The sequence below is a fragment of the Heterocephalus glaber genome, unplaced genomic scaffold (assembly GCF_053883595.1).
Source record: "Heterocephalus glaber isolate CG9 unplaced genomic scaffold, H.glaber_assembly_v1.0 deba00000676, whole genome shotgun sequence".
In the NCBI taxonomy this organism is placed as follows: Eukaryota; Metazoa; Chordata; class Mammalia; order Rodentia; family Bathyergidae; genus Heterocephalus; species Heterocephalus glaber.
The window spans coordinates 11,280,556-11,306,349 of record NW_028258156.1 but is presented as its reverse complement, the minus strand read 5'-3'; the positions used below and the strand labels follow the sequence as shown (position 1 = coordinate 11,306,349).

Here is a 25,794-nt window from a genome sequence, read left to right as displayed (position 1 = left end):
AAGGAGGGGAGGGGTGCATGTTGTTTTCAGGAGCTCAGTGATGAGACACAAGGGCAACAAAACCAGATTTAGGAAGCACAAAATCAAAGCTTCCTACTGCCACTGCTTCAGAAGCACTTCTCCACCTCTGAAGTGTGGAGTCCAGTTCAGAAACTTGGAAGGCCCTGAGTGTCTGCATCTCTCACAAGCACTCAATGCTGTCAGAGCATCCCTGGACCACACTTTGGCCAGACCCTGTAAGTTCAGGAGTGGGCAAGTCATTTAACGTTTCTGGGACTCAGTTTCTTTGCAGTAAGACGGCAAATAAGAGTGATTTATTGTCCTCTCTGGCAATTAGATATGGCTGGTCTGCATGGTAATATTTTATCCAGATTTAAAATAATTTTTTAAAAACTCATTTTTCTTAAGAAGTCTGTTATGGCTTGTGTCTGGATATTCCTCTGAAGCCTCATGCAGTCTTTTTCAGAGGTAGCTGAATCTGGATTACGTGGTGGTGGGATTAAGGGCGTGTGATCACCAAACCACTATGTGTGAGTGACTAGTTTGGCACCACCCCTTATCCCTGTAGTCTGGATGGGATAAAAGGGGCAGAAGGATTCTGGTAAGGTCTGTTGTTGCCTTTGCTGCTTCTGCCACCATGAACTGTTGCCCCTCTGCCACCCAGCCTTGGAGTCAGCAGATTATGGACTGAAACTTCTATGAACTGTAAGCCAAATAAACCATTCCCCCTTTAACTTTGGATGTCAGGTATTTTGTCTCAGCAACAAAGTCAGATAGCAGGTTCCCATTAGCTCATCATTGAGGACTAGTTGCCTAAGGTTTTGTCTCCCTCAGGCAAATAGTTACTGGGCAGGGAAGTTTCTATGAGAGGCTAAAATGATCCATGACACCAGAGATCCAAGGTATTGGGGCACTGCTGATATTGCGGGATGATTTAAAGGAGTCACCAAATGCTCAAAAGTAAGAGCTGCCAGTCCAGGCATAGGGTTAACTGAAGATAAGAGGAGAGCTCTTTGTTTATGTATTGCAAGGCCTGAACAAGGGAAGAATTTTTATATTGCATTCTATATATTTTAGCACAGTAAAACCCTGCCCAAAAAAGTATTGCAAAAGGACTAATTTGTTCTCAGTCATTATTTTCTTCTCTTAACAAAATTTATTGAGCATTTATTTCGTGTCAGACCCTGAAGATAGAGTGATAAAAACAGACCCCTGTAGCTTGCATTTAAGGCACTTAACACTAGCGCTTGTGTATCCTTAAGAAGAGTGCTATAGAACTAACAAAAAAAGAAAATAATTTAAAAGTTTGGATTGGTCTAGCTAAGGCTGTCCTAACAAAATTCCACAGATAGAGTGGCTTACAGTTCTGGAGACTCTTACGTCCAAGATCAAGGTCTTCGGTTTCTCCTATGGTTCCTGCCCTTGGTTTGCAGGTGTCCTCCTTCTTTTTGCAACCTCACATACCCTTTCTTAGTACAGGGCATCCCTGATGTCTCTTCCCTTCAAGGATGTTAGTCTTACCATGTGAGCACCACACTCTTATGATCTCATTTAGCCTTATTGACCTTTATTCAAATGTCCTGTCTCCAAATACAGTCACATTGGAGGTTAGGGTGTCAACATATGAATGTGAAGGAGACAGTGCAACAATATCAGTGCTCAGGGTTGCCCAAGGTTGCCTCTGGTTGAAATCCCAGGGCTTTGCTTTATCATCTATTTAACTTTGGTCAAGTTACCTAACCTCTTGAGAGCTCAGTGTCTTCTCTAGTAAAAATGACTAGTGCTACATTTATTAGACTATCATGAGGAATGAAATAGGTAATGTTTGTAAAATGTTTAACAGTGTCCAGCACTTAGGAGGTGTTCAGACTCACTCCCTACATCTTTCTTTAGATGTTGACCAGAGATACTGATTTTTTGCTTTCACTGGGCTGTGTATTTTTTTTTTTTTTTTGGTACCGGGGATTGAATTCAGGACCTTGCGCTTGCAAGGCAACCAGTGGCACCACTGAGTTAAACCTCCAGCCCTGGGCAGTGTATTTAACTTTACTTTTGCCACCTACACATAAATTAAGTAAATTAGATTTTTCTCTCTCTCTGAACCTCACTACCTGATTCCCTCTATCACTGTGTCAAGAAGCAAAATGTTTCTTGAACTTTAGCTCTAGCCCTAAGCATGGAGAGTTGAGGATAGAAAAATACTGAGTTTCTCAAATAACTTATAAGTAAGAAAAGGTTATAATCCTATTTCCCAAAACAAACAGGAATTTTGCCTCACAGTTGCAACTTAACACACCATATAGGGCTTAAAATAGAGTAAGCTAGTGCAAAACAAAATTTAAACTTAGATATTACATCTAGAATAGTTGTAGTGATGTTTAAAAATATGAAATATTCTCTATGTTAGCAAATCAAGGTGCTGAATACAGAAATACTTGATCACAATAAATAATTCTTTTTAAAAATGCACTTTACCTAATAATGCAAAAGCTAAAAAGATACAGTATCTAAGGTTTTTTGTTTTTTGTTTTTTTTACAATGAACTTTTATACAACAGTCCTACCATGGCACAGAATCAGCACCGTGATGAAAAACCTCTGTGTCTTTGTTGAGTCTGGTGTCTGTCAGTAGGTTTTTAGGGGCATCTGATCATTATTTAAGCTTAAACTCAATTATTCAGAAATGCCCCGTGGCTCTAGCAGCACGGCATAGCAGCAAGAGCTTACTAAACTGCTCAGTACTGGGTGAGGAGTTTCATTTCCCCACTTTCAGGGTGAAATGTTCAAGGCATCTGAGCAAGAATCATGTACCACATTAACCATGCACAGTGCATATGAAAGCTGTTTGTTAATGGGCACAACAGTGTTGCATTTAACTCTGAGAATATTTCCGAAAGAAATCAACAAGCTGCGTTTAGATTACACAAAGGAGACTGTGCCTACATTCCTTTTCTTCTAAGTCATTCCTTTTCCATTTTAAATACCTTCACATCCACTTTCAGGACAGGTAGCTTAATCTCTATCATGTGCGGCTTTTCAGAGCATTAGCTTTGTTTCCAGTGCCAGTGATTGAGCTATGCTAGATGTGCTTGGAAAAGCCTGCAAAGGCCCACATTCATTCAGGAAACTCCAGCTGAACTAGATCCATATGTTGTTTAAAAAAAAAATGCAGTGTTCTGATTGGAGGTAGTTTCTGGCTTCCAGCATTATCACGGATGATTTTTGTTCTTTCATGTGCTGCTAAATAGAAAAGTAATGTTAGAACTAAAACTCCAGGGGTTTGGGGGATTTTTTTGTTGTTGTTATTCTTCATATTTACTGAGAAGTTACATTGTACTATGTGAAGCAATTTACACATGTTGATTAATTTAATGGTACAAATAATCACATGAGGAAGCTGTCATTATCTCTATTTCTTATAGGACTTGAGTCAGTTAATAAACTTTTTTCAAGTTCCTGAGTAGAAATGCTGGTTTTCAAGGCCTCTGACCCTCACTCCACATAATAAATAAGGAGAGATTGCAGGAAATGTTGATGCTACCCTTACCAATGCTGAAGGGAATTCAGCAGAGGAGGCTTTGATGAAAGGTTAGTTTCTTACAGTACCTGTTAAAATTATATATGAAGCTGACAATTTACTGAGGTTATGGAAGGTTCTACGTTCAAATTATTAGTGTATTTCTAGATAGATTATTTGTAGCCATTCTTTCTGGATAAATCTTGATAGGACCAATTTAGAAATAAAATTTCCTAAAGCACATTTCCAGTTTTACTGGTAGCTTCAGATCTTTTCTCTATATCCCCTCTCACCCAAATAGAATTCTTTTTTGGTACAACTTGGAAGTAAAGTCCTGTCTCTATGAAACTAATGCTTCTCTATGTGCCTAAGGACAAGATTTTGTTTACTTATGTCTTATTTCCCAGCTGTTATAAAGCAATACCTTTGTAGAATGAAATAAATACAAATCACTGAAAAGGATGCAGAAACCTCAGTTCTTTCTTGATTAAATCACCTGACTATGTAATCTTTTACAATTTTTTAATTAGTATACTTTTGTAGTGCATAGTAATTACATTTATCTGGGGGAGTGGTGCATATCATATCTTCCTCATTTTTACTCCTCTGCCTGCCCTCTCATCTCCTTCCTTCCCCAGATATCTGCTTTCCATCTCCAGAGTCTACCTCCCTGTTGCTTAATATCTCTCTTTTATTTTGGCTTTTAACTTATTTATATGTAGAGTTTCTCAGCAGAGACTAGAAGCCTTTTCTGGGCACCACCTCTTTAAGAGCTAGAGTAGTTATACTCCCCAAGTGCCCTGCCCTGAAATATGCCCTTCAGTTAAGCTTCAATAGTTGCCACACAAAGAATAAACCCAGCTAGTTCCTCTGAGACACACTTTTGCCTTTTTTGCTTTAGAATTTTAAAACTGTGTAAAAATAAATTACCCCTGGGGCTGGGGCTACAGCTCAGTCATGGAGTGCTTGCCTGGAATGCATATGGCCCTGGGTTTGATCCCCAGCATGGTAAAAATAAACAAATAAACAAATGGATAAATAAATATTACCCTGGACAGCTGAGGTTACACACTGGCAGGCCAGGAGCTATATTGAGCACAAGGAGGTTTATTTAAGCTTCACCTGGGTTTTTTTTTTTTTTCTTTCCAAAGTGAATCTTGGTCAGTGTTAAAAATAGAAACAATGTACCTAAGAATACAATGCTTAGGACTGCTAACCAAATACTATGCAGTAATTTAGTTATGACATAAATTTGCTGGAACTTCCTTTTTAGACAGGGCATAGATTTTCCATTTAATTCCAGGCTGCAGTTAGCAACTAAGCCTACCCTCTGCCATTCACCTTAACGCTATGTGATGCGTATGTTACCAGTCTGGACTCAGGAATCCTTTAAACACCTTTAACCCTAATCTACACCTCTTCTTTATGAAGGTCTCCCCAGGCATTTCTTTGTACTTTGTCCCTTTCCTTGGACTCTACCTGGTCCCGTGATGTCTGTATTAGTCAACCACTCTCTTTAACACCAGGAAAATTATTCACATTTAAATCATTCCTGCTCTAGATTCGAGGAGATATTTTAAGGGAGAAGGCTGTTGTTACATTTGAAAATATAAAATACATAGCAATGTATGTTCAGTGAAAAATCTTACCATGTAGACAATTAACTTATTTGGAACTCTCATTATTTTGTCTACTTTGAGTCACACTCTTATTTTGTTGTCCATTTTTTATGGGGTCAAATTCAGAGTGAAAAAATAAAAACCCCCAAGAACCACTGACAGCCTGTGTGTGTTGGCCCAAAAGGTTTTTGGAAGCACAGAAGCCTCTGAATAGGGGATGAGGAGCCATTCAGGAAGCATCTTCATGTCACTGCAAACTTCTGAGTCAGTCCTGGAATTTTATCATCTTAATTCATGATCCCAATTCACCTAAATGGGATAAAGAAACAGGGGAAACTATCGTTTTTGAAATGTTGTTCAGGTCTCTTAGCGGCTCAGCATCTTTTTCAAAGGAAGTGAGCAGTGGGAGGGTAGGTGTTTCAGCAAAGGTACTCACATATTTCCATTCGCCACCTTGAATCAAGGCGGCTGGAAGACAGCAGGCTTTCCCCATGTGGACAGAGCCAAACCCAACCTTCCCGGCAACAACTGTATATCAAGACCCAGGCTGTCAAGTGGGTGGGCCATACCTGGTGTTGTTTTTGTTGTTTGTTTTTATAGATGTCCATAATTATGTGCTACCCCTTGGTATTTTATTTTGCCACTGATGATGTAAAATTTTTTGTTTGAGAAATAGTTAAAATAAATTGCAGTCCCTTCCTTTGATGTTTTATGGAATGATAACTTGAGCCTGGAGCAGAAGAATGGGAAAGAATACAAAAATTCCTTTCTGTCACTAATATTTGTAAAACCAAGGTTGAAACAATGTTTAAATGTAAGTTGATAACAGCATGATCTGTTCAGCAGACAGAGTTATTTGGATAAATTATCTGGAAAAAGAGTGTTGCCAAAATTGTTTTTGATTGTATTCCAAATAAAAAGCAAGAGAAGAAGCACAACTTTTAAAAGGTAATAATGAATATAGAAAGCATTTTCTCCTTTCCCTCTCTCTCCACTCCTCCATGTTTTCTCACCTTTCTCTCTACTTTCTCTTTTTGCCTTCTTCTTCTTTCACTCTACAGTCATGTGGAGCTTAGCAGTGGGAGGTATTTTCCGAGCAGTGCATAGTTAGGCGATTCTATCGCTGTCCACACATCATTCTACGTGCATTTATTCAGATCTACGTAGTGCAGGTCACTCACTCAACATTACCTCCTGACATAGGTAAGAGATGTGGTAGACACCAAACACATGAGGCTGCTGCCTGTGTAACACAGTGGACTGTTCTATAATAAATCCTTTTTAAAAATAAGTAGAAAAAGTACACTCTAAAGTAAAAGTATAGAATAGTAAGTACATAAACTAGTGGCATAGTTGCTTATTATCATTATCAAATGTTACATACTGTACATCATCCCATGTACAGTAGTTTTATATGATAGGCAGCATTGTCAGTTTAGCACTGCAAACGTGCCAGCCACGCTTTGTGCTATGACATTATAATAGCTACCATGCCAGCAGGTGATAGGAATTTTTCATCTCCGTTATAATCCTCTGGGAACACTGTCATATGTATTGACCAAAACACCGCTTGCTGGGATATCATTGTATTTTCCTTTAATTCTCACCATGTTCCATAAATGATTTAAAGTATCTTTCAAACAAAATAAGCATAAACAAATTTTTTTTAAGTTAGAATTTCAGAAATGAAAACAGTGATCCACGAATGAGGTTAGGACTTAAAAGTACATATTCTGCAGTATGTATACTACTTTTACTACAGGAGGAATATAAATTGAGTTTCAGTGTTTTTAGAAGCCGATATGGGGAAGACAACACAATTACTTATATGTTTCTCAATGATTCTAGTGCAAGATTTCTCAACTTTGACATTGTTGACATTTTAGGTTAGATAATTCTTTGTTTAGAGATCATTGTGTTTCAGGGTAGGATGGTTAGTATTGTTCCTGGCTTCCACACAGCAAAAGCCAGTATATTACCTTATCCCTTAGTCATAAAATCATAATAAAAATGTCTCCAGAAATTTCCAAATTAGCCCTAAGGGACAGTTGCCTTCATTGATAACCACTGCTATAAAATAATGGCAAACAAATTACAACACTCAGGAAAATCGCAGCTCTACCAGATAGTACTAGTAACATTTTATTTTTAAAAATATTTTTAAAATATTTTAATATTTTAATAATATTTTAAGTAGAAAAATTTTAAAGATAACACATCCATGCAGGTCTTAGGTAAATTATTTAATTGTGAAACATTTTAGATTCTGCAAATATGACAAGAATCAGATTAAATAAATCACTTTTTAATTTATTTTACTTTTTGAATTTTGATTTTATTGGCATAAAATAAATACAAATTAAGAGCTTATACTGTTCTTTTCTGGATTCTCATTCCAGTTTCAGTAATTACTAGCTGAATCACCTCTATGAATTTTGTATATGAAACTTCTTTTTTTTTTTCCCATTAAGTTTATTGGTACATTTTCGGTATAAAATACAGTTACATTCATCATTGGGATTTTGTACCTTTACACGAGTATCTTGGTTCTTATTTTTTTCCCCTTCCCTTGCCCTCACTTCCCTATTTGCAAAGACTTTGTTTCCATTTTTTTCCCTCTTCTCATATTTTTTCCTTTCTCTTTTTTCCCTTCCCCTACCCCTCCCAATTACCCTGCTCTTTTAGACCTTTTCTTCCTGCTACACAATATCAGTTATACATTTTTTAAATTACAGTGTTAAGATCTAGGAGACATTACCACGGATTTTACAGAATTTAAAAGGATATAGAAAGCATATTACAAAAATCTTTTTTTGAAATAAATTTTACAACTTCTAAGAAGTACTTTGGAAGACAAATTAATGAAACTAACTCTGGAGGAAATATAAAATTTGAATAGTCCCTATTAAAGAAAGTATATTCCTAGCTTGAAAACCTACCTATATGACAACAGCAGGCTCATAAACATTTTAACTGATAAATTATATCAAACAAAGCAGAAAAAAGAAGGAACACTTCTCCCCTCATTTTAGGAACTCAACATTGTGCTAATCCTAAAACTGGATAAAGATAATAGAATAAAAAAGTATAAACATAGATAGAAATTTGTTTAACAAAACAAACTATTGGAAGTCAGATCTGGCAGGATGTAGAAAGTGGTTTTTTTTTTTTGGTACTAGGGATTGAACTCCGGTCCTTGAGCTTGCACAGCAGGTGGTGAAACCACTGAGCTAAATCCCCGGCCAGAAAGTGGTTTTGTTATGGGGATGGCAGTGTTGGTTCAGCATTGGAAGATCCACCCCCAAAAGTCATCATTTAAACAGAGGAAAGGAAAAAGCCATATGATCCTGTCACTAGTTGGAGAAAAAGTACTGGACTAAATTCTACAGCTGTTCATGGTAAAAGCTATCAGGAGACTAGAAGTAGAACAGAAACTTCTCAACAGATTAAAGACATGTACTCCATACTTCCAGCGAGAATGCCTTATATAAATGGAGAAGATACAATGCTTTCTCCTTAAGGTGGGGAACAAGGGCAGATATGCTTACTCTTTATCTGTCCATTAAACTTTGAAACCTAGTCCCCACCGAAATAGTCTGGCAATAAAATGACACAACTAGGATAGGATTCGCACAGCAGAAGCAAAATCTTTATATGTAGATGAAATGATCATCTACAGAGAAAATACTAAGAAATCTCTAGGAGTCCCTAGAACTTGTACTTGAATTTAGCAGGATTAGAAAACACGAGGTATATATAAAAATTCAGGTCTGTGTATACTTGCTATAAATGAAGAATTGAATATTGAAATTTGAAAGTTATGTAGGAGTACAAAGGACCTAGAAAAGTTAAAAACAAAAACAAAAACAGTGTTGTAAGACATTTAGTACCTAATTTTAAGACTTCTTCTAAAGCTACAGTAATCAAGGCAGTGTTGGTGTAAGGAAAGACATATAGATCATTTGAATAACACAGAGAATCTAGAAATAGAACCACACATATATGGTCCACTGAGTTTTGAAAGATTATTTAACATTAGCATTTTATAGAATATAAACTCAATTCAAGAGCTGAGGAAGAAATAGTGTTTTCAGCAAACGGCACTAGAACACCTGGTATCCGTATATAAAAAATTAACCTCAACCCTTTTTTTCCCATACATGAAAATAACTTGAAGGGATCTATGAACCTAAATAAGAAAGCCTAAAAGTGTAAAACATTAAGGAGAAATTATAAGGGAAAATATTTATGAATTCAGAGTAGGCAAGAACTACCTAGGATTCAAAAAGCATGATGTATAAAAGAAAAAAATTGATAAATGCGATTCCATCAAAATTTAGAACTTTAAATGACATCATTAAAATGAAAAGTAGTCCTTAAACAGACCATATTTACAATACATATAACCTATGACCAGAATATATAAAGAATTCTTAGAGCTCATTAGTAGACAACCCAATTAAAATGTAGATGTAAGAAGATGATAAATAGCCAGTATAGCACAAGGAATAGTGTGCAACTCTAGAACCAGAAAAATACTAATCAGTACAATAATAAGATTGAATTATACACTCATTAGGGAGATGAAGTTCAAAGTTTTAAAAGCTTTGTCATGACGTTTTCTTTTTGTTGGATTCTCCCCCTTTGCATTTAATTTGTCACGCCCAATGGATTCATTCTGCTGGGTTTCCTGGGATTGTGATCCTCATTGTCTTTTCCTAGGGTATTGTCTAAAATTTTTTGGAGTGCCGGTTTGGTATTCATGAAGTCCCTGAGGTGCTCTTCGTCATGAAAGTATCTTATTTCTCCATCAATTTTGAAAGATAGTTTTGCAGGGTACATCAATCTGGGTTGGAGGCTGTTTTCCTTTAGGGCTTGAAATACATCACTCCAAGCTCTTCTTACCTTGAGGGTTTGCATTGAGAAGTCTGCTGTGATTCTGATGGGCTTTCCTTTGTATGTGATTTGTTTCTTTTCTCTCACTGCTTGTAGAATTTTGTTCTTCTGTTGGATTTCTGGAATCCTAACTATTATATGCCTATGTGTAGATTTTTTTTGATCAAGGCTAGCTGGAGTCCTATATGCCTCACTTATGTGTATGTCAAGTTCTTTTCCCCTCCTTGGGAAGTTTTCTGCCATCACTTCTGTGAACAGTTTTTTTTTTTTTTATGTCATCTGCTCTCTCTCCTCTTTCTTCATTGACTCCAATCAGTCTTATGTTATTCTTCTTTGCATCATCTAGCAGCTGCTAGATTGATTTCTCATGTTCCCTTACAATCTTAAAGCAATTTTTCTTTTCCTCCTCACTAATTGCAATCTTATCTTCTGTATCTGAAATTCTATCCTCACATTGGTTCATTCTGCTGTGCAGACTTTTGATGGAGCTTTTAATCTCTTGGAAATCTGTTTGTATCTGTTTTATGGATTCCATTTGTTTCCTATGTTGGGATTCCATCATGTTCCTCAGATCCTCTATTTTTTTATCTGTGTCCTCTCTAGATTTATTAATCATGTCTTGCACCATGAGTAAAATCTTTGCTGTTATCTGAGTAATTATTTCTGATTTCATTTTTCCCAGATCCTCTTTTGTTGTCAGTTCAGAGAGTCCAGGTGGTTGAGTATCAAATTGTTCCATCTCGTTTCCCTTTGGGGTTGCTGTAGGTGATCCAGGAGTCTGTTTTTGAGGCTTGTTTATGTGTCTTCTCATTTCCACGGGAGGAGGTGCTTCTGGAGCCCAAGCAGCTCACCTTCTTTGCCCTAGGGATGGCAGTGGGAGAGCTTCCTTCCGGGTTCTGTGACTGGCTCACCTTCTCTGCCCTTGGAGCCTGGCATGGCAGCAGGGGAGCTTCCTTCTGGGTGCTGGGACTGGCTGAGCTTCTCTGCCCTAGGAGCCTGGGATGGAGGCGGGGAGCTTCCTTCCAGGTGCTGGGACCGGCTGAGCTTCTCTGCCTGAAACTTCTTAATAATAGCATCAAAGGAAGTCATAAAAATTGTATGACTTAATGTAGACAGAAAGCTTTGCACAGTGTCAGAACTTTAGTAAGCTCTAAAGAACTGTTATCAATAGCTATCATTATTATTGTCATTATTATATCTGAGTGGTAGAGAAAAAATAGAATTTGTAGAGTAAGGAAAGGTAAACTAAAACTGAAAACCTAAGCTGTCCATATTAGTTTCCTATTATTCTCTCTGTGTCTTTCCCGAATTGGCTGTGACTGTGAGTGAATGTGGCCACATGTCTACTGTTCATGGTCTATAAGTCATGTGGAATGCAGCCCTCTTCTTATTACCTCTCATCCCCTTTCACTACCAGTGAGAGAGATTATAACAGGTTGTTCTTTCAGACACAGATATAATTGTGTAGTGGCTTAAAACAATAGTACTTTATTAGCCCTTATTTTACAGTCCCTTCTTGCCCCCATACAGTAAGCATCTCCATAATTATTCTAGGAGGCTCAGGTGATAAAGAAATGAGTAATGCCATATGCTTTTGAGCATAAGACTTATTTTCCTCATCAACTGTTCCTTTGTTTCTTTTTTTAATCCTCCTTCTTCCCTCTCCCTGTTCATTCCTCCCTTCTTTCTGTTCATCTTTGTTCTCATGAGTTCTGTTGGTCGCAGCTGCTATTCTGTAGTCTTCATATTGCTGGTTGTTCTGGATACTTTAATGTACATAAAGAAGCAGAGGATGCATCCTCTACCTTGAATGTTATAATTTTTTAATTGATACCAAAGTGTTCTAGTTCATTCTCATTTTTTAGAGGCATAAAATGTTTTGTCTGTTTCAGTTTAACTTTCTTTCAAAAATTTCTGACAATGTAACTAAGGCACAAAACACAGAGAGGCTCTTTCCCCCCATTTGTTCTGGGAATGGGGCTTGGGAGACCCCAGGAATGGGCTCTGGGCTGCCTTGTAAACTGTACCCTTCTCCTCTGACCACTGAATCTTCCCTCCTGACCTTCCCTACAGAGGCCTTGTGTAATTGTCAGAATTAAAGTCCATCAACCTTGAAAAGTCCTCCCAAATTCAACTCATTTTATAAATGTGTGTAGGGAGGAGGGTATGGACCTAAAGTGTCCAAAACTGTTCATTTCTTCCTACAGAAGGGCTTTTTGTGGGACAGCCTCACCTAACATGTCTGAACCCCAATTTTAGGTACATGTTAGGCCCAGACCCTCTTGTGTATTTGTAAAATGACTTGAACTTAGGAGGACTGTTTAAAGATTGATAGATTTTAATTCTGGCAATAAAACAAGGACTCTGTAGACATATTACTTGGCAGACTAGTAAAGCTACCTTCATGTTTTGTTAGTTATATGATCAGAAATATTTCAAGGTTGAAAACATGATTTTTAAAGTTATTATTATTTTTTGAGACAAGGTCTCACTATGTAGTCCAGGCTGGGCTTGAACTCACAGTGTAGCCCAGGCTGGCCTCAATCTCCACCTTGCCTCAGCCTCTTGATCCTCCTGCCTCAGGTTCCCAAGTCCTGAAATTACAGGGGTGCTCCATCACACCTGATTGAAAATGCAATCTTTTGTAGAATGGCTCGTATACAAAAGCTTGATAAAGACTCCAGAGGACTTTTGAGGGGGCATAAGTTGGCCACTACGATATACAATTATACCCCACTAAGCTAGGTATACAGCACATCCTGAGAGATTCCTGCCCAGAATTCTGACTAGATTTTTTTTTCCCCCTGTGAACCAACAAAACACATTCTTGAGCTGGAAAATGAAACACAAATTTACTGATGCTCTGTCTGGAGTGTGATGATTTTTCTCCCAATTATACTGCTTTTCCCCCCAATTATTAATATAGTTGTCTCTAAGTTTGAACAGCTTCCTTTCAGTTTACAAATTCTGCCTTTTCAAAACCAACTTATTATTGGGCTGTCTCTCTCCAAGCAATCGCTCACTCTTTCAGATCTTTCTCCAGAGCTGTCCTTTGGTTACCTGAGGAAGGGATGGAGCCTTGAAGGGGCCTTGGATCTCATGCTGTCCTCTGGACATTCAAGTTTCCATAGTAACCTCCCCATCCCCCCCCCCCTTATGCTCCCTGTCCTCCCAGCAGTGAAGTGGAGGTGGCCAGGTGTCTGACTCTTGATTGTTGATCTCCCTGCAGACTGGAGCCTCACCAGTTCTCTGGGCTCCTGCAGCCTCCCCTCGGCTCTAACGGATGCTAGGGTTCCCCTGGGCTTCCTCCACGGACTCCATCTTAACATTTGCAGGCTCCCCCATAGCAATCTCAGGGGACTGTGGCAACTTGAGGCGTCACTTGCACTACACAGGAACGAAGAGCACTTTAGGAATGCGGAAGCTCCATTAATTTTTCACATTATTCACTATTTACTATTTATTAACTAGTATTTACTATTAGGAGGTGCCCACAGTTAGATAGACAGAACTGCAAAAATCCTAAATGTCAGAGCACAGTTTGCTACCATTTTGTCAAGTTACCCAAGACCTCTGCTGAGCTAATCTGCTCCAAGTCATTCTCTCTTCCCTGGCTTCTCTGGCTCCTCTTGGGGCTGCTTTTCTCTGGTCTCTCAGGTGAGGGGATTTTCTTCCTCTCAGATCATATCATGCATGCAGTAATCAGCAAGCCTGGTGCCTGATGGTCACAGGTGAAAAGAGTATCTTCCCTAAGTGTTCATGTAGGGAAGCAGCAATCACATTCTCTTGATGCTGTCACCGACATAGGACAATGATCTGGGAAAATCAGGCTTAGTTTTTAATATATAAAGGAATTTTGGGGAAATGCTCTTTTACATAAAGTCTGAACTTCTTAGGGATATTGACAAAGCCCTATTTTGAGTGTTGTTTTCTTTATATTTTCTCTATATCATTCTCCCAGCTGGTCATGGTGGCACACACCTGTAATCCCAGCGCTCAGAAGCCGAGGCAGGAGTGCCATGAGTTTGAGGCCAGCCCGGCCTACTTAGTGAGACCCTGTCTCAAAAATCCAAAAGAAAAAAAAAACATTAAGCATCTCACTCCCTTCACCCCGAGTTTTTGTTGTTGTTGTTTTTGTTTTTCTACTATCAAGAAATTCTACAGCAGTTAGTGAGAACTCTCACATGGAGATTCCCTCTGGGTGCTGTCACCAGTGCAGGGAACCATTTTTGGCAATTTCTAGAATAAGAGGGAAATAGAAGGTTGATAAATACATGAAAGGCAGGAAGTGGATATCAATGTCCCCTTTAGTGACAGGGATTGTAGAAGAATCCATGAGCCATCTGTCCTGTTTTTATTATTGAAGCTTACATAGGTCATGGAAAATGCATATGGGTAATTTAGTTTGGTCCTGAAACACCATTTGGAACATAATATCTTGGAAAAGTGTGCTTGTAAATTGACTTACAAACAAGCTTTTCAGATATAACCTTGCAAAAGACTGAATTGTGTCTCCTTAAAATTTATTTGTTGAAGCTAAAATCCTTAATGTGACTGTATTTAATAGGCTTTGAGGAAGTAATTAAAATTAAATGAGGCCATAAAGGCAGAGTCCTAGTCCAATAGAATAGGTGACCTTCTAAGAAGAACCCAGACTTAATCCAAGGCTGTTTGAGGACAGAGCAGAAAGGTGGCTGCCAGTCAAGGAGGGAGCCACTCCTAGGGGCCATAGCAGCTACCACTTTGGTCTTGGCCTTCCCCACCTGCAAAACTGTGAGAAATAAACTTCTGCTGTAGAAGCCACCCAGCCTAAGATAGTTTGTTATGATATCCTGAAATGAGTAAAATAAACCTGTTCATAAATTTAGAGTTCAATGTAATTACCCTTTTGTAATCAGTTATATCCACAAAATTTTACTATCATTACTATTTACCTATGAACTAAATGTCACTTGCATGTAGGTTGAAGACATACTTTCATAAATGTTCCTTATGTTTAAATATAAGTAAATAAATAAATAGATAAATCCTAAGGAGAATTTGTTTGAAGATTAGTCTAATCTTTGAAGACAGATTAAAATTTCAAGTATCTATTCAACATCTATTTCCCCAGCATTGCTTGAAAACAACAGTCATACTTTTATTATAAATCACCCACATACCACAACTCAGCGTAGGTACTCAACAGAATTGAAACAAAACTATCCTGATTAGTGGATTATATACCAAAGTTAGTGGTACAGACATGGAATTATTTCTACTAGAATATTTCCAGGAAGATAGAAAAGTGTTAACAGGCAAGTGGATACCACAAAAAGGTACTTGTGGCTACCTAACTCCATTAATGTTATGACTAAAGAGATATCGTTCTTAGCTGCTAGAATGTTTACAATTTTGGAAAGAAATTTTCTGCTGCCTTAAGAAATAGGGAAAGAAAGCCGACAGTGTATTCCAAAGTTAATTGGGAAGTATATGTGGTTTTTAAGTCACACAATAAGGCTTTTAGAATTTATTGGTTTGTTTTGTGTTTTCTTGCTTTCTCAATAATTTAAAACTGATTAGTTAAGGCTTTTCTATGGCACTAGTATGTATATAAAGGTATAAACAACTCATTAAATGTTATATAACACAATGTAAACTTAGGGTTTTAATTTCAACTTATACAACCAAATTACTCAAAGATATATCCATATGAAACTTAAATAACTGCTTATATTGGTAGAGTGAAAGAAATAAATAACATTTTGATTTAGAGGGAAAATGGTGAGGTTCTGGTGTCCATTTGAGTGATTCCTTCATTTCTGAGTAGGCAGGGTTGACTGCAGGTGTGACCATGACACGGGCCGAGTGTTCTTAGGGAGCACCGGTTTCTTACGGATTGCACTCCCACCGATAATGTGTCAGGCTCAGAGCCCTGTGTGATTGTTTAGAACCCGTGGAGCAGCCTCTGGGAGCCAAAATGTACTGCTCAGTAGATGCTTCTTAGCCCTCCACTCTGTGCCAGGCATTATAAAATGGTGTAGTCATAAGGGAAATAGAAACAAACTTTGCTTATTACTTATTCATTTAATCCTGATCAGAGTCATACACTGATGGTGATTTTAAAACCTGGCATTTTCATAGGCAAGGGAACAAAGGTACAGAAATGTTGACTATTTAGTTTTTCAGGGTCACTCAGGTTTAATGATTATATTAATCAGGTTTCTCATCGCCCAGACACAATACTGGACACTGAAAAATTTTAAAGGAGTGGAGCTTTAATATCACTCACAGCTTTGGAGGGTTTCGACCATGGGAAGGTGGCAACAAGGTATAAATGGCACAGTGGAGGGGTGTGGTGGGGGACAGCTGCTCCATCTCATGGCAACCAGGATACAAAGAGAAAAGGGAGGAGCCAGGGACAAGAATCCACCCTTTCATGTCAGAACTGGGTCCCACCTCCAACCAGGTTCCACCTCCTAACAGCACATTCAGCTATAAACTCATCAGTGGATTAATCCACTGAAGAGTACAGCAGCCCCATGATCCAGTCACCTTCTAAAATCCCCACCTCTGAACACATGAGACTTTTGTTTATTTTTTTGTTTTTTTCGTTTGTTTGTTTGTTTTTCTTTTTGGTACTGGGGATCAAACTCGGGTCCTTCTGCTTGCAAGGCAGGTGCCAGAACCACTGAGCTAAATCCCCAGCTCAACACATGAGACTTTTGGAGGACATCTTAGATCTAAATCATAATAATGGTGAAATCATGATTTTACACCTAACAGACTAATTTCAGAAACTTTTCTCTTCATTACTGCACAATTGTTCAGAGGATCTTTTTTTAACTTTTTTTTTTTTGAGTTGGAATCTATCCTGCCTGGGGTGATTTTAAACTCCTGAGCTCTAGGAATCCTCCCACCTCAGACTCCTGAGTTCTGGGATTACAGGCGTGTGCCACCAGTTCGGAGTATTTTAATTATCTATTTACTTATGTATTTATGTGTCTGTGAAATTATGTATTTTTCTTTTATTATTTATTTATTCCTTGTTCTTGACACCATTTAAGTTGAAAAGAACATTTGAGAAAGAAAAAGCATGTGAAAATACTTAGGAGACTGCTTTATGAATATGTGTAAGTGTTATTTATTGCATTTGTCCCCTGTGATTAATCTTCTTAAATTTAGTTCTCATTTTTTAATAAAAGCTTTGCTTTATGTGAGATTTTGTCCCTTAGGTCTGTTTGGGAAGGCTTGATATTTGCAGTGACAAACATATTATTCCATGTTCTAGTGCTTCAAGGGATTTATGTGATTTAGCAATGCCCACCATCTAATCTTGTTTTTTTTAAATCATGAAATACATTGTCCATAAAATATGCAACATGTATGGTAATTCTAACCACTGCCCTTAGACTTTTCATGCCCTTAATATATATGCTTTCTCACAATGTGCATGAAAAAGAGTAAACAGCGTTAATAATGGAGCACCCAGAATACTGACACATGCTTTGCTTCACAATAATGCTCACTAGTACAGAAGCAACTATTTATTTTACTATCCACTTTTAATTAAGCCAGTTGCACTGAGACCAGCTGAAAAACTGTAGTAAATGTTAGAAACTTAAGCTTTGCCTTTGAAAGTCAGATTGCCCCTTGCCATTGACTGTTGTGAATGTTCCAAGTGTGGGGACCACACACCCCTTCCTTTCTGTTGGAGAATATGGAGCTGCGGTTGGTTGCTACTTCCTTTTCATGACAGCTACTACTACCTGCCCAGAAATTGTCTTTGGCTCCCTGTAAACCTGAAATCAGAAAGGTATTTGAATTTTCCCCCTCTAGCACTTGCAAATCCGATTTTTATGTATAACTAAGTGCTCTTAGTTTTTACTCTATCTACTACTGGGGCCTGGGTTGTAGCAGGCCTGTAACTAAGCCAGATCCGGCCTATGTAATGCTGTTTGTAATGAGAAATCTAAACAGGGAATGGCAGTGAGGCATGGCAGGAATGTGTTTCCATTGGAGAAGTTGGTGTAGAGAAAAAGTATAAGCAAAGCCATGTCCAGGAGGCCTTTTCAGCTAGCCAGGACGGAAGACTAATGTTATTGTACATAGGCTGTTACCCTGCCAGACCTTCCTCACTGATCTGCTTTTTCTCTTTCTTCCTTCCCCCCTAACTCCCCTTCCTCTCCCTCCCTCCTTTATTTTTTCATTCTCTTTCATTTTCTTTTTCTCTCCTTCTTCGGACTCTGCTGACTGTTTGCTCAGGTGGACAGTGACACCATTTGGAATGAGCTGCACTCGTCCGGTGCTGCACGCACGGCTGTTGGCTGTGTCATCGAGCTGGCTTCCAGAGTGGCCTCAGGAGAGCTGAAGGTGAGGTCTGGGTTGCATTAAGTGTGGGAAATCCAGACAAGAAGCTGAAAGAGAGATGTTGTTGTTTGGGAGCTGTGGGGAGTGTGGTTCAGTAATAAAAGAAGGGAGGCCGAGGGAAGAGCGCAGGGAGATGGCCATGAGGGGTGATAATAACCCCTCTGTAGGTAGGTAGTGGTTGATCCTACTCATGGGCCTTCCTCTCCTTGAGAATATTCCACAATCAGGGCACACTGGTCTGTTTCAAAGAGCATAGAAATGGTGAGTAAAGCTGTGCTCTAGAATAAAAACACCCTTAGTATATACATATCTATCACACCATCCTGGGATTGTCTTCTGAAGAGATTTTTAAGATATGATTGCTGAGTAGTATGGATAAGCTCTGAATACCACCCAGAGAGAGGAGGGGGAGAAAGGCAAATACCAGACGGGAAGGATTGGGAGGAAGAAGGAAATTGTTGATTAGGAGGGTAATGATCCAGAGTATGTTTTTCCATGAAAGAACTTCAGAAATGAGCCATGCTTTATTGTTCTTTTCTCTTTATGGTGTCTTCTTTTCTACATCATATGAAAAGAACAATGTCTAACCCCCAAAGTTTCCCAGTCTAAACAATTTATAAAAGCCAGAGACCTGACAGACGTTGACATTTTATTTGGTATTTTAACAGTGCTATTTAAAGGTATGCCATGTGTGTCTTGAATGCAGTTACCCCAATAAACTTTGTTGGTGCTAACACGGCTTTTTAATGCACTAGTTCACACACTTCATAATGCAATCTGGATGGTGATTGATCTGGTATTTTTAGCAATTGTGGGGCTTAAGGGAAATATATTATGACCAACAACACATGTACTGTGAGTTTTGTTAATGTAAGATAAAATCTAATTAGGATTATTTTTCTTTAGGTCTAATGAATTTTTATTCAATTATACTTGCCTCTTCCACTTCTGATTAAAGGGGTCGGGATGCACATGCTATGATGCATCATTTGTCTCAGAAGTAAAAATCTACTGAAATGAAATGTTGATGAAGTGGGCTACATGAAAACAATAGGAGTGCTTATGTACATTGGACATAATTGGTGTTGGGACATTAATTGCTCATCTCAGGGGACTGATGGAGACCTTTAGTGTGGTGCTTAGCTTTCATTCTTTACCTTTGTTAATAAGAAATTTAAAAAGTAAAGGAAAAGCAGCCTTATGGACAGATTTGGACTGTCTCCATGTGGCATTTTAGGAATAATTCTTCCTCTTTGAGTAATGCTATGTAATACAATAAGTTGATATTTTATAAGAAGAATATTTGATGACTCTATTTTTAAAAGAATTCAAATGGCCAAACCACAATATTATAAATTTTAAGATTATACTGGCATAACCCCACTTGATATCAAAGAGAATTATTATGTTAGCGTTTGTATTTTCTAATTGTTTTCAGTTTTAGAAGTTTAAGCCATAATTCAAAAACCTTCTCAAGTAGAATGCCCACATAATATTTATACTTAACAAAATCATCGTTATTATTAGCTTCACTGTGTGCTGAATTGGCAAATTTAGTATGAAGTGAACTGAGCAAAGATCTAATTCTATATTTAGCATTTAACAATTTAAAATGGCCAGTTACAAACAAAGTGTCAACAAAATATAGTATGGACATGCTGAACACCAGCTGTACTAACATTGGCTATTTATGTTAAGAACAAAGATTCATACTAATGTTTTTTCTTTCCCTGGTAAAAGAATCAGTAGGCACTTTTGAAAATGATAAAAATAAAAAGATGGGGCGGGATTTAGCTCAGTGGCACCATGCCTGCCTCACAAGCACAAGGTCATGAGTTCTATCCCCAGTACACCACACTCCCTGCCCCCCCCCCGAAAAAAAGAGATAAAGAATAGAGAAAAAGAGCCAGCCTAAGAATCAAGAAGTCTTGGTCTAGGCACCACCACTTAAAAACTGTGTCATTTGTGGCTTCTCAAGTGAAATTGATAATGTTGAAAGTTGTCCAAGGCACTGAGCTATTTACAAATGATAAGTAGATCTGAGTCTCAATTATGCACACTAAGGCACACCAAGTAGTATATTCTCCAAAACCAAGTTTAGCTTGCTTTGGTGAATATTCCATGTTTTTGAGTTGGTCTATCTTTCTGATTGTCAAGATCAAATTAAAAATTCAAGACAGGCAGGGCCATAACAAAGACACTGCTGCCATGCTGACAAGTCAGTCCCAAACTCCTGGTTCTGGATAATTTGGGTTGGCATACAGTGAAGCCATGTGGAAATGGTGAAAGTCAGAAATGATTTGGAACCCACAGTGAAGAACATACATAACAGGTAGAATGCCGTTCTTAGAAACCGATAGTCAACTCATGAAGTTACTCAATGCCTACCTGTCCCAGATGCCATTGCTACAGGGCTACTATACATACTGGTCAAGGCCATTGTTATTCATGGTTTGTGGCTTCACTTCATTCAGATCTAAGGAAATAGGGAAGCTTATTTGCAGACAATGGTAAGTAATCCTCTGGTAAAAATTTTTTTTAAAATGTAGCTTTTGTTTTTTCATTCTCTCCATTTACATTCGGTTCTCACATGTTCTACCCTATTCTCCCAGTAATCAATGCTTTAATAAAATAACACTGCATATTATAATACTGGTTCTTTTGAACCAACACTAATTTTTCTTGGAAAATAGAGTAGAATTAAGAGCTTTATTTCAAATAGGCTGGCCTGGGTGGAAAGCTATACTAAAGATGAGTGATAGCTGGAGAGAGATCACTGAACTCATGAAGGATGAGAACTTAGAGATTAGAAATGTGCATAAGAAAAGGAAAAAGCCAAAGACAAAAATGTGATCATCTGGAACTTTTCCTTGGTCATGACCACTCTTCTGTCTGGTTCTGTCTTTCTTCTCCTGGAAATACTGATAAACTGAAGGAATTAGCAGAATGAGGCAGGAAATGGGGCTGGGTTTCATGTTGACACTCAAATAGAATGTGTGCCACAGACTATAGCAATACATCAGTTTGTTTCTGGCAAAGAATCGAAATGTTGTATAGACTTCATTTTTAATTATGAGTACTTTCAAGATGTCCAAGTTTTTAACAGGATACTAAACTACACACACACACACACACACACACACACACACACACACACAGTAATTCCTCAAATTGACACATACCCAAATTGGCTATTTTTCAGATTCTTGTACCAAGTAAGACATAGGCTCTGAAAATGCTGAAATTTTTGATGTATTCAGAGTAACTCTCAAAATAACTTTTTCTTTTGTAGGGAATTTTAGAAAGTATATATAGGACACAGAAGTATCTCTAAGAGGTGAAAACTTTTTCACCTTCTAAAAAATGTTTCGGTACTTATCAAGATTTACTATTAAAGTTCACTTTGATGCTATTTTGAAAATGTTACCATCTTCACAAAGAAGTTGAAATTATTTTAGCTGTCTGCACATTTTTGCCAAACAACAAAACCCCACAACACCTGGTTTTATGAATGATGGGTAAATTTCCTTAATGCTTGAGTGGATATGATGATGTCTTGTTGCCAATAATAGCTGCTCATAATTGAGTACCTAGGTTATACCTAGCCTTCCATTATTGCTACAATGTACCCTTGAAACAACTACCACAAGCAGAATATTGGCTCAAACTCATCAAGCACTTTTAGGATTTGGCACATAGATTAATAAATGAAAAGGTGTATAAATCTCATAATCCTGCTTTCTTTCAACTACTCTGTCAGAACTTTTTTGTTCAGGTAGCACAAATATATGTAAGAAGAAATGGTTAAAAGCATCTATTTTAATTTATCTATATCCTCTCTTATTGTTATGAAATACTCAAAGCATTCTGAAAGACAATAAGTTACTTCTTAACTAATAAAGCATTATAACAAAACAAATACCCATGAACCCTTCATTCAAGTTAAGAAACAGAACTTTGATGACACTATTAATGTTCTCTCAGTACTTACCTCATATCTGTCTTTCTGAACCGGGGTAGCCGTTAATCTACTGTATTTAAAGAAACCATTTCTTTCCTTTTTCTTTAATGGTTTTAGATGGGGTTTTTTTGACCTTTGTAAAAATAGAATCTTATTGAATGTATTCTCTTTTGATTTTCTTCTTTCTTCCCTTAAAATTATGTTACGAGGATTTGTCCATATGGATATTTGCCTATGATTCATTTGTTTTCATTGCTATAAAGTCTTCCCTTGTACACTGTAATTTGTTTATTCATTTTGATCATTTTAGCTGTTTCCAGCACTTTGCCCTTTGAACAGTGCTGCGTGAACACTCTTGAACATGCCTCTCTTTTACTATGGCATAACTAAAACAATCATTTCCTCGGCTAGCCACATAATAAATTTGAGTAGATAATGCCAAGTGGAATTCCAGAGTGATTTTGCCACAATGACATCAGCAGAAATGTCAGTTTAAACCTCTGAAAATTCTTTCCCCCACGAAAGCAATGATAAAACTGGCAAAATTTGTCAGGGTCAATTTTCTTAAAACTCTAGAAATTAACAAAAGTCTTGCAACAACTCAGGAAGCACGTTTTAAAAAGCAAACTGACTGAATCTTAATAAGAAGAGTGAGATTTGTGGTGTTTTAAACCACTCTATTTCCATCTTTCTCTTCCCAGGACCACGGTAGCCTTAACAAATTGCAGCCTGCATTCTCAGTGAAAACCAGGAACTTGGAAGTCTCCAGACAGGCATTATAGGGTTGGAGTTTCTTCAAAGCCTCGTTCCCAGAGAATTGTCATTATTTGGCCTGTAGAGTGCTTCCATGCAAGGCTCACTTGCCAGTCTGGCTTTGTTTGACCTTATGTAGAGTCACACAGCAGGAAAGCTTTTTTTTCTCCAAAAAAATTTTGTTGAAAAAAATTAAAGCCCATTGATAAATTTTGCCTGAGGTGGTGGGTAATAGTAAGGAAAACAATAGGCAACTAAAAAAAAAAAAGTTTCAGTGGAAAAACTGAAGAATGAGCTGTGCAAAGCCCCATTGGATTCCTAAGACCCAAAGTCACAAGCATAATAGGTCCCTGTGGGTACTCTGGGAAGACCTCAAAAGGCCCTGGGTTCACCGTTCAAGCTGACGCTGGGGCTCTGCTCAAACTAGAAGTAAAGGTTAAAATAGAGTTGTCAGCTACCTAACTAAATGTTGAAAGTCCACCCTAACATACACACACACACACACACACACACACACACACACACACACCTCTTTGACAAAGGCTGGGGGACTATTTTTTGGAGGCATTTAAAGAAATCTCTGTCTAATCTTTTTCCTGGGGAAAGGTGAGAATCTAATTTCCAGAGTTGCCATATTGTTTGTTTAAGATGTCCAGTTGTAAACAAAAAAGTAAGTGCAAATGAAGAAACGAAGTCTGGAGTCTATACAGAATAAAAGCAGTCAATAATAACTGCCTGAGGCAGCTCAAGTGTCAGACTTACTAGACAAAGATGGTCAGATGTTTTAAACATTTTCAAAGAAATAAACTATTTAAAAAGATTATATGTTTCTACAAATAAGAGAATATTAATAAAAAGACAGAAATTTGGAAAAAAAGAATCAAATAGGAATTATGAAGTTGAAAAACACAATAACAGAAATAAAGAACTTACTTGAAGGGCTTAGTAGAAAATATGAGCAGGCAGAGGGGAAAACCTGCAAACTTGAAGAGAGCAAAATTGAGAGTATCCTGTCTCGAGAACAAATAGACAAGAGGGTGAAGAAACATCAACAGAATTTCAGGGACTCATAGGACACGATCTAATTATGCAAAACAGGAATCCCAAGTCCACAAGAGATAGAAAAGGAAAGGAAGCATACTTGAAGAAGTAATGTCTAAGAACTCCCCAACTTTGATTTTAAAAGATTGATCTACATATCCAAGAAGCTCAGTGAACTCCAGTAGGATAAACATGAGAAAAGTCACACTTGACATATCCTAATGAAACTCTTGAGAGCCAAAGATGAATACAGGGTCTTGCAAAGGAGCAAGAGAGGAGCAGCTCATCAACTACAAGGGTCCATAATATGCTTAACAGCTCAATACCATTAACATCAGAGACCGTGGAGGCCAAAGGCTCATAACTCTTTTGCTGATCTCTGACCTAGAAGATGACTGCATGAAGGAATAATTATAAATCTGTATTTATGGGCACATGGTGTATAAAGATGTAACCTGCATCAAAATAACACAAGAAAAGAGGGTGTTGGAGATGGAGCTATATAAAAATAAAACAAAGATTTTAGGTAGTTTTTAAACTGGGATGATGTCTGAACTAGATTGGTAAGATGTTAATTGTAATCTATAGGGCAACCACTAAGAAAATAATAGTTTACAAACTAATTTATCTGAAAATTATTGGGCATTCTCTCCGTATACGTAGTATCTACAAATATTTGTATTGCTTTATTGCATGGACTAAAATCTCTGGTACAATGCTCAAAACAATTGATGATAGTGAAAAATCTTGTTATTTTTTTAAACTACCTATTTGACCATTAAGTCCTACATTTAATGAAGGCTTTTGAAAGTACTTTTATTTTGTGCAGGAAATTCTTTAATGTTTCAATTCTACATTTTGTTTTTTATCATGATGGATTTTGCATTGTATACAATGTTTTATTCTACAGTTATTGGTTTATCATATGATTTATTTTTATTAATGTGATAATCTATGTAGATGAATATTTCTATATTAAAATTTTGTATTATTGAGATAAAATTACCATAGTAAGTGCTTGTCATCATTTTCATACATTTCTGTACTTGATTTGTTAGAATTTTGGTTAAGATTTTGCATATATGTTCACTAATGAAGTTGCTCGTTCTTTAAGGCTTCTTAAAATGATTTTGGGATTAACTATTTTTCTGTACTTTGGAATAATAATTTGGGTGAAGTTGAGTGTTCCTTCACTGTTTGAGAGAATTTGACTAAAGTATAGAGCCTTCTTGTATGGCAAGATTTTAAACTACAGAGTCAACTTCTTTCATGATTATAAAACTATTTAAAACTTAGATTTGCTTTTGAGTTTTTAGGAAAATTGTTTCTTCAAGACCTTTGCACATTGGAGCTAAGTTTTCAAAGATACTTACATGAATTTGCTTGTAATGTCTTCTTGATGCTTCAGTGTTTGCAGAAGCTTTAGTGATATATTCTTTTCATTACCATATTGTTTATTCCTTCTCTTTCTGGACAACTTCAGTAATCCAGAAAAATACTGTTGGGCTTTATAGATGTATTTTATGTTTTTGAACTTTTCCTATTTTCATTATTTCTGGTTTAGTTGAGAAGGGAGCTTCTTGTATATTTACTTTAATAACTCAGCTCATTTTTAACAGTACCAAAATTTTATTAAAGGCTGGAAAAGAAACAGGCTCT

General features: G+C 37.4%; 1 protein-coding gene across 2 annotated transcripts in view; it reads left to right on the top strand.

Moving 5' to 3' along the window:
- The window catches only part of LOC101705971 (histone deacetylase 9), a 715,280-nt gene that overhangs the window by 685,343 nt on the left and 4,143 nt on the right, over positions 1-25,794 (top strand). For both annotated transcript variants that reach the window (XR_015449277.1, XM_087206437.1), the window contains one exon: positions 18,276-18,383. Coding sequence is in view for 1 of the 2 variants with exons in the window: in XM_087206437.1 (XP_087062563.1) it covers positions 18,276-18,383 (108 nt within the window). In the remaining variant the exon portion in view is untranslated. Of the gene's footprint in view, positions 1-18,275; positions 18,384-25,794 lie in introns of those variants that run through there.